Source organism: Neopsephotus bourkii, unplaced genomic scaffold (genome assembly GCF_033783945.1).
Source record: "Neopsephotus bourkii isolate Nb327-2 ecotype Australia unplaced genomic scaffold, CSIRO-AGI_Nbou_v1 NB_1350, whole genome shotgun sequence".
Classification (NCBI taxonomy): Eukaryota; Metazoa; Chordata; class Aves; order Psittaciformes; family Psittacidae; genus Neopsephotus; species Neopsephotus bourkii.
In genome coordinates this window covers 565,222-580,090 of record NW_026901829.1, presented here as the reverse complement: position 1 = coordinate 580,090, position 14,869 = coordinate 565,222, and the positions used below count along the sequence as shown (strand labels likewise).

Sequence of the window (14,869 nt, the reverse complement as noted above, 5' to 3'; positions counted from 1 at the left end):
AAAAAACTTTTGTTTCACAAGTCTAAATACGCTATCCTTCATCTTCATGAACACCCCCACGACAGATGATTCTGGGAAAAGGCCAACTGAAGTTTCAAACAAGCCAGAGAGAGAGAGCAAGACACTGACACTTCCACAGATTTTACAGAAATTAGTGCCTGCAAAAAGACTTGAGACAGCCACAGTGAGGAAAACTTATACCAGCTGAATAAGAATTAAACCTCAAGCACCGTATTAATGATAACTGTTTCTTATGCTCATAAAAAGGAAAATTCTATACCTGGAAAGTAAACTCATGTAATTGAAATCAGAGAAGCTGTGTTTTATTTCAGTGCACTTTACCAATAAAAATCTGTCATACAGACAGACAACTGCAGGATAATGACACTGCAGTTTACCTTTTCAAATACTAAGATCTACCCAATCTTACAGTAACATTTTTTCACATGCAACAAAAATCTCTCTAGTAGAAATCTTTACAAATAATCCACTTTTAGTGTCTAATTACAAACTGTGTGTGAAGCATTTTACTTTAGAAAGAGAAAAATCCCCTAAATTCAAGGAAGCTGAGAAAAAGTTACCCATATTAATCTCTCAGAAGCAATTCAGTATAATTGCACAAAATTCCCCACAGCCCTCAACTTACAGAAGTAGAAAGTTAAAGAAATTCTAGCTATTTTGATTTCTCCTCCACCTTTTGAACCCATGGAAACATAGGTTATACTAGTGTTGTTGCCCTGCAGCAGCACATTGTAGCAACCTCACATGTAATTCTTCTAGTGCCAAAACGGGCCTACAAGAAAGCTGGAGAGGGACTTTTTACAAGGGCATGTAGAGACAGAACAAAGGGGAATAGCTTTAAACTGAAAGAGGGTGGGTTTAGATTAGATATTGGAAAGAAATTCTTCACTATGAGAGTGGTGAGGCACCGGCACAGGTTACTCACGGAAGCTGTGGCTGCTTATCCCTGGCAGTGTTCAAGGGCAGGCTGGACAGGGCTTAGAGCAACCTGGTCTAGTGGAAGGTGTCCCTCGCAGTGGCAGGGGATTGGAACTAGATGATCTTTAAGGTCCCTTCCAAACCAAATCATTTTATGATTCTATATACAACTTCAGAGACATTTTCCAACTACAACTCAAACCTTAGCTGCGCACTGTGTCCCTGAGGCATGTGTAGTACCTCACCAAGAAGACAAATCATCTCAAAGAAATCTACTGTATCTAACCTATTTGGTACATAAACTGTATATATATAACATAATAAATATACTGTAATTTTTTTAAATGCTGGACCACAAACTGGGAGAGCTGAATTCCTGAGGATGACAGAGAAGAAGGATTTAGCAGGAGGAAAAAGTAATGCGAGTACCTCTGAGCGTTAACTATGGTCAGAAACTGTTCCAATGTGTCACCAGAGACAAGGAAAAATCAGCCCATGACAAAAAACTCTCAAAGTACTGATTTTTGACCTGGAACCTCTGAAGAATCCAGGTCTCCATTTCAGGTTTCAGAAGAGCTACCCAGTTTTTTTTATTAAAAAAAAAATAAAAATAAAAATTAAATTCTATGTGATACAGCAGGGAGGCCAAACTCCCAAACTCTTGATTTTTCTTATGGATCATCACAAGGAGGTGTAGTACCCAGACCACTTGGTTTTATGGACCATCTGAAGAACCTGTTCAGAAGAAGGTTTGACATCCCTCACTAGAAGTATATGTTCCTAACCATATTTTCCTAACATGAAAATTTCAAGTATGGTCTAAGCAAGCAGCTTATGCTTTCAGGCACAGCAAAGTGAATGGGCACAATTAAAATCGTCACAGTATGAAGTCAAATATGTGGGAAAACACAGCCTCAGCGTCAGCAGGAGATGGGCTGAGATCAGTTAATCTCATCAGTTAAACAGGAAGGGCTGAACTTGAGCTCAGAGCTGCAAAACTAGCAACTGGCCACATGGTGAAGGCTCTTTTCTCTACTTCCAGGAATTATGTCCTGTGATGTGTGTGTGTATATATAGAGAGACATTACAAGAGTGAAGCACAAATTCACAGGCCAGTATTGAAATGACAGACAGCTGACAATGATGTCAATGTCCTTCTTCAAAAGGACCTGGTGAAAACCTCCTACACAGATGCAGCCTTCTAAAGCCCACACAGACCTCATATGCAAAATGTACTTGGGAAGATCTTACCTAACCACAATCACTGCATATCTGCACAACACTACAGGGCTGGAAAGAGGAGAAGGAGACAACAGATGGTGGAAATTTCACAGTATCTTTACTATTAGCAGAGTAACATGACAACTCTCTAACACAGTTCAGAAGGCAACTCAGAAGAGGCTTCCTGTCTCCGACGGATGAGAAATCTGAGTTGTGGACAGATGAGCATAAACCACAACCAGCACAAAAATGACATCCGAATCTCAACCATGCACTTTTCCTGTCTGGGAGTGTTTACATCCTTGGTTGAATCCAGATTTTCTTCCCATTTGTGAAATTGCCATTTTTGCAGGATCCACAAGCACCTCAAAGACAAACATTTGACAAGATCATGCAAGAGGGGAAACAGACTGGTAATTTATTTTCTTTCTCCTGCTTGACCCTTGTAACTCCACATGCCAACAGGTGGATCAGGCTACACAGGTAAGCACTCCTGCACCAGGTTTCCCAGATAACCTGCTTAATTTTGCAGTTTCCATGCCACAATGGAAATACCTACTTATCCCAAGAGCCCTGGGTGAGGAACCAATTAAAGGAAAGAAGTCTTCTCTCATTTACTGCCCAGCCCATGCACTAAAATAGCACAAGAGTCTATTGTGAATAAGAGCGCAGCCCAAATGTGATAATCAGTCATGGTATGACAGAACTTCCCAATGGACAGAAGCCACTGCAAATGGAAAATACTAAAGCAGCCTACCCAAAAGGAAGGCCTGTATGGCCTCTTCAGAAGTGGTGCAAATTTACAACAAAGCAGTGTATTCACAGTCAGGGGAAGGAGGAAAGTCCTGAACACATTCTGTCAGAAGGCATCAGTTCCACTAAAGTCTCAGTGATACTGTGAAATGGCTAGATCCTGGGATTCCAGTTAATAAGAGGACTTTTCCATCTTCTCCTGAGGTTCAGCACAGGTCAACTGCTGTCCTGCAGGCCACATCAGGACTACAGAGGGAGAAAAGACAAATCCGCTGCTTTCTCTGGTGGAGGACATGATGTCACCTAGCCAAAAGCCCCTTCCCATGCCTGGATACTACCTGGCACACAACCACACAAGAAAGCAGAAGAACAGGGACAGGAGATTATTTTCTCCTTAGGCATGTATGTGTGTCACCAAGCTAAACATGATGCTTAAAAGTAGTTTCTGCTACACAGGGAAAGAAGGAAAGTCCTGTAGTCATGTGGCAACTAAAGCGAGACCACCTTTTTTCTTGCCCCAGCCACGTTTGTAGTGATGGGCAAAGGGCTCCAAAAAGTATCACGTCCTTTGCATTCTCCCATTACTTTGGATGCTGAGCAATCTTAATTCCTTTTAAAAGTCAGTCTGCTGGTAGGAATACTATCAATTTCAGCAAATCAAAAGGATTGTCAAATTCCCTTAAGGGATGTTAAAAACCAGAAAAATGTAATTCCTTGCTTAGTCACAGATTTTTGGGAGAAACTGCAAGTTCTCAACTATTCAGGATCCTTACACTGGGATTAAGGGAAGATTTGGTCCTGTGAGGGATTTTGTTATCTCCTAAGTCAATCGCTGACTAAGGAGAAAATACTAAAGGGAAAAATGGATGGGGAAAAAAAGGACATCTCTTTAAACCCTACAGTGTCTGTGATGAAGTAATCTCTGAAGGATATTTCAGTCTTTCCCACAAAAATGCGGGGATTTCTGAACCACCTGCTTGTTCACTGCTGCCAAAGAGACAAATAGAGTTTCATCTCCTTCAGAATATGACTGAGAGGGTGGAGACCAAGTTAACATCATAGAAACATTTGATCATTTATTCATCTGGCTCTTCAGAAAAGTACATTTTGATCCCTCAGATTACTTGCTCATCACTAAGGAGAGGAAAATTTCTCCTTTATATACAGCAGGACAACTTACATGTTCAAAGCTGAGCAAGCTCTTTCAAAAAAGAGAACAGAAAACAAACTATTAAAAGAACAAGAACATGAACACTGAGAACAGATTCAAACTCTGCTGAGTACGATACTTGCAATAATTTGATTTAGCACAATGTTTCATGTAACCTAACCCTTACTCCAGTTTGAATCTGGAACCAGTCTACCAAGCTACACTGAATCTGATGAGCCTGGGAACCAACAGCTTGTGACACTGCAAAATCTTCAGTAAAACAGACACATCATAACGCAAAGTAAAGAACAATAGTACAGCACACAGGCCTTGTGCTAAACTAAACTCTAAGTATTCACTGCACAGTGATCTGTGATTTCAGGAGATGTAACTTATGCTCTGGATGGTCCCTTTCAATCTTCTTTCATTTCTGATGCAAGCAAATATTGCCTAGATGGTATGCAAAGCATCATACAAAAATGCTGACAAGCATCCTTGTTTCTTTTGTTCATGTAGCTACAATCCCGGTAATTGAGACAAAACAAATGAAAGATCACGACCACAAGGCACATGATCAATCACATTTCACCTGCTTTCTTCTTCCTTAGCAGTTGCTGTTTACCATTTTCTAAGGTATCTTTTATTGGTGGTATAGAAAAACAGGGCTTAATTTAGCTTCTATGCAGCAGTTTGCCACAAGATGCATGAGTTGGTCCCCCAAGAGAAATCACTGTGAACTACAGTCCCTGTTATAAGGATTACTTACCTCTTTTTTGCAAGACAGCTGTCTTGTACACAGACCCTATCAATACGTAAAGTGAAATGCAGCTGAGACACAGATAAGCAAAAAGGCAACTTTGCCACTCATTAGTGTAATCTTGAAAACCTGCGCTCCAGGAGGATGAAACACCTTTTTGGGTGCCATGAGACAACCGATACTCACAAATTTTATGTTCTTATTAATATTTTTCTTTAAAAAAACCCCAACAAACTAAAAAAAAAAAACCAAACAAAACAAACAGTTGCTTTTCATTCACTTTGAAGAACATGGGAAGAGCTGTTCAGAGTAGAAAATAACCCTACATACCAAAACACACAGATGGAAAATTTCAAATTACACTCTGTACATAACCATTTAAGGGCTTAATAACTTTGAAAAGTTCAGCATCCTCTCACAATAGAATGGATCATCTTTCTCCCATGGTCAAAGGGTGATATTCTGCCCAAAATGTCAGGTGCACTTTGAGGGTTAGTCCCTTAGATGGTGCCACATCTAAGGGGTCTGTAAATTCGAAGGCAGTGAGGAGCTTCGAAGCAGGTGTATGGGATTTTTATTTTTGCCCATTTCTGAGTCTTTCTTGCTGCATGAGCAGCTACACTGTGGTAATTTGAAGCTATGAATTGTCCTTCTGTTACACCTACATCCTCTGACAATCACATTAGCACTCACATCCTCACGTAAACAGACAACACTACAAATAGTAAGTCAACATACAGGTAATAAGAAGGCTTAAATAAACCAACAGAGAAGGGATAATTTAATAAGGGAGTAAGTGCCTTTTGCCAGTGTAAAAAAGACTGCTCTATCTGATTAAGAATTAGACAGGACAAGCTTAAAAGGGAGTCACAGCTAGGCCTCTGCAGCTGTGAAAACTGTGTGGCATGAGGCCCTTTGGCCAACAGCATGTGTACAGTGTAAGAGAAAACATAGGGGAGGGCATCCTTCTTGGTACGATCATTGAGCCTACTGTCCTTTCAAGTTCAGGATCCTGTTTCCAGGTGCAGCCAACTCAAAATGCTTGAAAAGGTATGAACCTCTTCCTCTCCTGCCTACAACAGGCCATAATAATTTTCTGGACCTTTCAGCAATTAGCTTTGCAGTTTAATAAGAAAAAATGTGCTTTATTTGTATTTGGAACATGTTTAATTTCACCTTTGAATCACACGATTCAGGCTTTTGTCTACTAGACGGTATCCATTACATCTGTTTTCCTGTAGAAGTGGACTACAATCCACTTTTTGTAGTGTATTTGTACAGTGTTAGTCATTTATCTGCAAAGGCATTACAGTATGTGTACTTAACAGTGGCACTTTAAAGGAGCCTAGGTAGGACAGGTCTCCCTTCAGCCAGGTACTAATACCTTGAGTGACAGCGTCTAGCACTAAAGAAGCAGTAAGGTTTCATATTTACACGGTTATTGGAAGGCAACAGACACCATGAACATCAGCAAGGTCATTTGGTTTTGGGGCGGTGGTGGTGTTGGGGAGAGCATGTTTACCATGCAGTTTGCATGTGCCTACCCCTACATTTTGCCAAACATGGGGAATGCAACTGCACAACTTGTAGTAGTGAAGGATCACTTTTGTGCTCTCCCTTGGAAAGACTAAGAAAAACAAAACATGGCTCAACAGAAAGGGCTGGGATGTTAAGAAATTGGAACAGAAAAATCTTCCTAGTGAAAACCTTCTAAACCTAAATTTCCCCCATCGCAGTGTCTACCTGAAAGGTGAGGTAGGCACTGTCTCTCAAATGAGAAACATGGTCGGCAGTGATGTGCACTGCAGTACCACTGCTAAAGCCACTGACATTGTAAATACAAAGGAGAAAATTGTTACAACTGCGTAACACGAGTTAAAATTCACTTCACTTAAGCAAGGATCACAGTCCGGTCCTGTTGGCTTACACAAGATTGTTAGCTTTTGTCAAATGACAGCCTTTCATGGTAGGGAAAACTACCAGTCTGGAGGGAGTAATACCCACCATAAATTACAGTAATATTTCTATAGTCTCTGTTAGTTAAAACAATTACTTTTTTCCCCACTTTCCTTCAGATTGAGAGATACAAACCATGCGTTCCAGAAGTAACACCACAGAAAGCCCAACCAGACCAAAGCTGAGCCAGCAAAGGCCAAAAGATCACTATAAAGAAGAGGTTGGTTACAATGGGAGAGAAAATGTGCAAAGAAGGCAGAAGGAAGATGATATAGCCCAAGCCAGTGCCATCCTAAGAAGCCCTAAGGGAGAGAAGAAACAAAGAAGTCCTTTCAAGGAAAGAGAGGATCTCTCTCGTGATGACTTGCTATTTCTTCTTAGTGTCCTCGAGGGTGAATTACAGGTGATTTATTGTCTTATTTTATATTCCAAATTAAAACTTGCTTCCTCCCCTCATCCCAAATTACTGCAAACACACATGGCTTTCATGTTAACTCTAATTTCATACAGAAGGATGAATATAAGCTGCAAAGTACATAAAAACACAAATTATAGCTATTAGCCACAAAAGGTGATCTTTACACCACCCCTAAATGAAAATAAAATTTATTTATGACCTGTATCATACTAAAACCACTTATGGTCCACTGTGAAGAACCATGTAACTCTCAAAGTGGAGAACTCACACAATTTGCCTTTTGTGCTGCCTCATTCTAGAGTACTTTGAATACAAAGTATTTGTCACTGTAAGATGCACACAGAGAACATGTTAGAGACCTTTTAGATTTGTTACCTAATTGTTTCTTATCTCCAGTCTCCTATGAAGTCATGAGCTCTATTCCCTGTAAATCAGTATGGGCTACATAACAAGTAGCAGCTCAACACCATTCTAACATCTTTTGCTAGAAAAATCAAAATAGCCATTTCACATAATATGAAGCCTGAATGTTGCATGCCACTTAACCCACAAGATACTGGATTTTGAAGAATGAGCATTTTTCTTCCTGGAAAAGGAGCCAGCTGCCAAGTGGTAAATGATGCCTAATCATGTCAAGTGTAATTTCAGGAATCGGGAGCCAGATCTCCAATGAGCAAGGAGAATACTTCTGTGACAAGCTGACTGCACTGAAGCAGTGGTGGCTGCTTAAAACTGCTCACAGAGGGAACAGCAAACTCACCAAAGTGGCTTAAATGGGTGTATCACACAGTTGCAGAGTTTATTACCTAGACAGTATCTGGGTAGTTCTATTCTTAACATATGTGTATATATTTACATAATAATACATGCATGCTTAAGAGAACACACGTGCAATACAAATATTCGATGGATGCACCAGTCTGTGAGGGTAGATCCAATGCAAACTTCTACAGAACATCTCATTGTGAAAAACAGCAATTTCTGTGTTTCCAAAGCATTTCTACCCAGCTCACCTGCCCTTTCTTAATTTAGATTAAAATTCGGATGTCACACATTCCTCCAAAACAGTTCTCTTCCTCTCAGAAAAAGAGATGCTTGCTTATATCTATTTATGTTACATAAGTGTAAACACACACACATACACACCTCAATTCTTAAGACTTAAAACTGGAATGGAGTTAAATGAAAACCTGGAAAACAATGAGCTTGACATGAACATTTTAAATCACATCCGAAATTCTAAAGGAAGCGTTAAGAATGAAAAATGCAAGTAATTTTTTATTCCTGATTTTCCACCTCCTGTAATGCCAAGTCAAATCTCTGAAGATCAGCTGCCAATCCAACTAATATTATTTCAGTTAGATACCATTATTCTCCTATTCCAGAATATTTAAGATGCACAAAGATCACTCTTCTAATTTTTTTTATGAAATGATAAGGATTAGAGAGATTATTTTATATTTTTTTTAAACACAGTCACAAATAGCAATACAGAATTGCTCCAGACAGTCAGGCTAAAAGTGTTACCCTTTCCTGATACATCCTTCTGATTTCCCCTCTTCCTATTCTACTCATCTAGTATAAGCATGTACTTGTTTTTAACTGAGATCACTGCAGGCAGTGGATGTTTGTGACAGTTCATGTAATTACATCACCATAACAGAGGCAACCTCCACAACCAGAGGATGCAGGAAAAAAGACATGGACACAGCCAAAGGGAAGGAGGTGACCTAAAACAGTTCCTCCCTATCCCCCATCCCCCCCACCCCAATACAAACATTCACTCAATCATATATTCCCAAGCACATTATCATTAGAAGTGGGACTTTGAGACTATTAGCACAATATTTGCAACAGGTATTCTGTTCCCTCCAACTTAACATCCAGAAGCTAATAACTTTCTAGCAAAGAATCATTCTTGGTAGTTAGCTTGGGGTTGTGTGTGCTGTTTTTTTGTTTGTTTTTTTGTTGTTGTTTTTGGTGTTTTGTTTGTTTGTTTAGTTTGTTTGTGGGTTTTCTTTTGGGGTTTGGGGGTTTTGTTTTGAGTGGTTTTAAGAGAAAAGAGAATCTATAGATCATTACAGATATTGCAGATATCTACAGCATGTTTCTCCAGCATAGCCTCAGCAATGCTGTATGATAAGGAGATACGTGCACCTGCCAACTCAGGCTTTAGCTTCTGAAATACATACACAGAAGAACATCCTGAGAATGTACCTACTCTTTGGTAACAGGATGTCTTGATTAAGACTGAGGAAACAAATGCAGTGACATTCAAAAATTTTCAGGCTATACCAGATTAACACCACCTTCTCTTAATCATTACCTTTTAAAATGCCTTTTTTTTTTAGCATGCACTCAAAAATTGAGAATACCCTACAGCAGTTACTTCCAAAAAACCTGATGCTGCAAGGCTGCTTATTACTTGAGGACATGTACATGAGCATGTGTACTCCTATATGTCTATAAATACATATGGCATGGTCTCACACATGCATTCACATGTATACATATGTGCACAAAGGACCCCACAGACATCTTAGAAAGCAAGTAATCGTCTTTTAAAGGACTGCCATCATTGCACAGCTTTGGGATGCGTGTTGCAAACAGTCACATCCTCAGCACCTCACACCTCACTATACTGATCACTAAAACAAGCTCAGTGTAACAACAGATGACCCCAGGCAGGTTTGAAGTACAGAAGCCACCCTTCCACTCAGAATATACAGAATATGAAACACTTCCAGGAATCAGGAACCATCCTAACATCTTGCAGTAGCAATTGAAAATCAACTTCTACTGCAAGACACACCTTGCCCTGAATTTTTGTTGTGAATGCCACACCCTGGTCCAGAAAAAGCAATACAATCTGATCACTAAGAAAGTACTGAGGCATCGATGAGGGTTCTGAAGGTGTTTGAGTTTATGCAGAACTGATAAAATACAAAGACCAATACTTCTCTTGTGCTATTTATGTGTCTTCATGTTACTATTTTACGTACACAACATTCTTTAAAAAGCTCTTAAATTTTCTTAAAATCCAAAGCAGAATGCTAAACTATAAATACATGTATACAGTTTAACAAAACAAATCCTTATTTTCTGTTTCTGCAGGCTCAAGATGAAGTTATAGGAGTACTTAAGGCTGAAAAAATTGACTTGGCTTTGCTTGAAGCACAATACGGCTTCGTTACTCCAAAGAAGGTGTTAGAAGCCCTCCAGAGAGATGCTATTCAAACAAAGGCTGACCAATGGCAAGAAGATATCTATGAAAAGCCTATGGGAGAGGTATGATTATATAACTGATATTTAACCACAGTTCTCACCAAATTCAACAGAAAAAGATTATCTCACTGCCTTGAGGGGAAGACCTAGAATCTAACATGAGTGTGATAGCAAAGTCCAGAGTCAGGTGGGGTCCCTAATAAAAAAAAAAAAAGTATCTAATGATCCTCATTTACACTGCACAAGAAGGCTTTAAACACAAACTTATGTGATTTTGTGTAACTCAGACTTTGATCATCAGCCTTACGTTTTTGACAGCATCTTCTTCTTTCTTCCTCCTTCCTGCCAGCCATATTCACAATCCATACAGATACCTCCCTATTTATCTCATTGAGCACATCTTACCAATGGTAAGGACCCACTCAGCAGTAATGGCACAGCTGTCTGTCTATTTTTACATGTACCAGCTCCCACTGGTTCTGGGAGAGGTAGAGGTATACCCGCTTAGGTCTGAGTAGCTACTGTAATAAGCTGTCACTAGAAGCTTCATCCAGGCAGAAATATAACATTCTTAAGTAGTTTTTAGTTTAATTACACTGCAGCAGCAGCCATACTCTCTGAACAATGTTAACTGAATTTCTGGCCTGCAGCGCAAATGCACTCGATATTCAAATCCCTTCATAACATTATATGTGGGGTTTTTTTCACAAGTAACTCTCTACTCTTGATTTTAAATAAGCATGTTTTAATATGCTGCTCAGTATAAATAATCATAAAACTAGTAATGTTGAATAAAATTCTTTTACGAAATGTTTTCCAATCATTCTGAACAGACATGTACCTAAGGATATAGAGCTCATTTCAGAGAAAATGATGTCAGGCAAAAGGTCAACAGCCATTTCAGAGGCTCAAAGGTTAAATCTTTGGCTATAATCTGAAACAGACAAAGTTCAACTGTAGTGGTTAATTTATTTTAGAATATTGTGGCATTATGTCACAGAAACTTTTAGCACAAATGGAAATTATCTGAGGTCCAAAAAAGTTTGAAAACATAAGTTCAGTCTGTTACTTTACATAAGTTTATACACACTTTTTCCTTCTTATGTTTAATGGCAGAGAAAGTATTTCTAACACCACTGCTTCCGGTAATTCCAAAAAGCAAAGGTAAACATGCACAGAGCAACTGAAAGGCTAGAAGGACCACTGACACTTTGTACGTCTCGCTAAACTAAAGGATGCTATAATCAGCAGGCATTCAGTTTCAAAATCCCCCCCTCCCCCCCCGATTGTCTTAGAGATCCATTTAGGTTTTGATCAGACTTTTTAATAGTTTATAAAAACAAAGGGAGAGGTGGAACCAGATACAAAGTATGGGAATGGGCCATTTAAATTCCCCCTTTGCAACCAAGACAGCATACCTTTGTATCTGCCTACAAATCTCTGCCAATCCAGTTCTTCTAGACTACGTGTCTCATGTTTGACAATTTAGTCTTGTAGCCCTGAATTCAGAGCATCTTCTCAAAACTCAATCGAAAATACAGTGAATTTCGAAGAGCATCTGTAAGATTACTGGCCCTCTAACGTTCTCCCCCACCTATCCCAAACTTTAGGAAGTTTCTCAGCCAGTTTGGCTAAGAATTTAGCAGGAAAATATGGTGATTGGTCAGCTTGACTCACTAGGAACAGGATTCATAGGTGCAGAAATGTAGCAAAAGAGAAACCAATAGTAACATATCTTCCTCTGCAAAACCTGAGTGTGACAGATCAAAACCTTGGCTATGAGATTATTCTTTTTTAAAGCAGAGGGTTTTTGCAGCCAAATTTGCTCTACATCTATTTCTTTCTGCAACCTAACAAATGCCAGATAAGCGCTCTTTTGTTCCATACTACTGAGGATACAACAAATTGTTCTATGCTTAAAGGGGCATAAAAGAAAGCACTTTTAGTTTGGTTTGCTTCACTGACACAAAGGCCTGAAAAGTTTTTTCACCATTGCACGGTTTATAAATTTAGACCAAGTCAGTTATTCATGATAAAAATTTAGCTTCAGATCAATTGCTACTTCTCTTGAAGAGAAAACAAACTGTATCCAACATTCTAGGAAATACAGAATAATAGCATAAGGACCATTTTCCCAGATTCAAAAATAAACAAATAAATGTTTACAAAGAATTAATTAAAAAAAACACTCAGAGAAGGTGATGTAGAAGAAGAGATATAAAGAAGAAGATACTGCAAAATTTATCATGTCTTTTTCTCATATTTCAAACTTCCATGAAATTAGACAGCCAATTCTGGCTTCTAACTCTCCCCCACTTCCAATAACATAGTCAAAGATAAAAAAATACAGTGCTTCACTGTTTGAAATGTGATGAAAAATACCTCCTACCACTTTGGGAACTCTAAAAGCAGCAAAACCAAAGGAAAACCTACATTCTGCATCCATCAGGGATAATTCAAAACTGAACCCAAAAAGCCTAGTGCCAGTTAGCTTGGGAAAAGATGTATCTTCACCCGCCTTTTAACAGTCTACTTGACTACACAGGAACTGCTTCCACAAGGTCCAGTAATCCTAAACTCAGAATTATACATTTATAAACAATGTCTGTGAAGCTATTGACAGGAATAATACTTTACTGAACTTTGGATAAAGAAATGTAACTAAACTTGAGTTTTATTCTGGCATAGTACCAAACCAGTCAAGAAAAGGAAAAACCAGAGTTCAGTTCCAACACAATGAATTTGATACATACCACCCTAGTCTGACTTCAGACACAAGTTGGTGGCAAAATGCATTTAAAGAATTAAATTCCTGTGAATTTTTAGCTTGCTGAACTATTCACAGTTACGTAAGACCATGACTCTAATTTTCCATTGTATTGTACAGTATGTTCAAGTATTAATTCTAGCAAAATGCCCATATGGTTACCAAGAGCAAAACAACAAATCACTTAATTATTATTTTATCACATTAATTTTCAACAGAAGACATTTGTACTGATGCTTATTACCCCTCTGTGTTTTTAGCTGAGAAATGTATAGCTGAGTAAATGAGTGCACACACATATAAAAGGGTATTTCAAGGGCAGATTTACCATTTGGACAGAGTAATTTGAGGAACCAGGAGCTGCTGGAGACTGCTCCTGTGTAAGGATCATGCACTAGCAGGGGTTCACATGACTCCTCTCTCCTCTGATGAACCCGTGGGAGTTAGCCACAAGGTCTCACAGGGAAAATGCAAGAGTCAAATCAGCTCCCCAGGGAAGTGCTCTTACTTCCAGAAGGATACAAGACAGTTTCCAAACCAATCACTCAGAAGTGCAGTAACCCAGTACCAGACTCTGCTCTGCTTGGTCCTGGCAGGGAGGGAGAGGCACGCTGCACAACAACACACCCAAGCGTCACAAAGCCAAATGCCCATGCCCATTATGCAGCTTACATGCAGATCTCAAGTGCCTGCTTTAATCACAGAATAATAGAACACTTAGGGTTGGAAAGTACCTTAAAATCATAAAGTTCCAAACCCCCCCTGCCATGGGCAAGGACATCTCCTACTAAACCATGACACCCAAGGCTCTGTCCAACCTGGTCTTGAACACCGTCAGGGATGGAGCACTCACAGCTTCCCTGGGCAACCCATTCCAGTGCCTCACCACCCTAACAAGAAAGAATTTCCTCCTTATATCCAATCTAAACTTCCCCTGTTTAAGTTTTAACCCATTACCCCTTGTCCTAGCGCTACAGTCTGATGTAGGTCTTACTGCCTCTCTAATTCTCTATCACCCAACAGTACCACGAGACAGGCCCAGTACCTCTTCCCTTTTTTTCCTGAGTGGCATCCCAAGCTTTCACTCTGCACCTTGTACCTACCCAGCCACAACACCCACATGCCAGCTGTGAATGCTTATGGTAGAACTGATTTGACAGTGCTCTTAAAAAGAAAACCTAAATGCAACTTCTGATCTGAGCAACAGGAGAAAACTGCAACATGGAAACAGCTTTAATGCAGCAGCTTAGTTACTTGCCTCTAAGCCTTTCATGCTAGCAGGCATTCCAGGGACACTACTGTTCTTCTACCCATTTTCAAATTCCTCATTCCACATCCCTGTCTTGAATACACACTTCACCCACTCGAAATACCAGTTTGTGCTCCAAACTGTTTATTTCAACTCTAACAAAAGGACAACTCTGAAATGAAAAGCACTGGCATTCATCCTTGAGAAACGCAAAACCAAAAACCTGGAGTTATTATATTTCTTCTTGCATACATGCTGCTTGGATTACTGCTTGAATTTATCTCTTGTAGCCATTCAACAATACTCCAGAGCAAACAAAGTATACTGAAACCAAAAGATACTGTTGGCAAATCTCACATCCTTCATACCCAACAGGGCAGAAGCAGGACTATTTTTTATTTGGTTAATATGTTTGTGTTGATGACTAACCCTCA

General features: G+C 39.4%; 2 protein-coding genes across 9 annotated transcripts in view; one reads left to right on the top strand and one right to left on the bottom strand.

Moving 5' to 3' along the window:
• CMSS1 (cms1 ribosomal small subunit homolog) overlaps positions 1 to 14,869 on the bottom strand; it is a 242,367-nt gene that overhangs the window by 145,892 nt on the left and 81,606 nt on the right. The gene's annotated exons all lie outside the window — the stretch shown is intronic.
• FILIP1L (filamin A interacting protein 1 like) overlaps positions 1 to 14,869 on the top strand; it is a 162,217-nt gene that overhangs the window by 69,257 nt on the left and 78,091 nt on the right. For 4 of the 7 annotated variants that reach the window (XM_061366573.1, XM_061366572.1, XM_061366575.1 and 1 more), the window contains 2 exons: positions 6,896 to 7,179; positions 10,309 to 10,482. In XM_061366573.1, coding sequence (XP_061222557.1) covers positions 6,913 to 7,179; positions 10,309 to 10,482 — 441 coding nt within the window. In that variant the 5' untranslated portion in view covers positions 6,896 to 6,912. Of the gene's footprint in view, positions 1 to 2,623; positions 2,644 to 6,895; positions 7,180 to 10,308; positions 10,483 to 14,869 lie in introns of those variants that run through there. The other 3 variants (XM_061366577.1, XM_061366578.1, XM_061366574.1) reach the window with 2 other exon arrangements.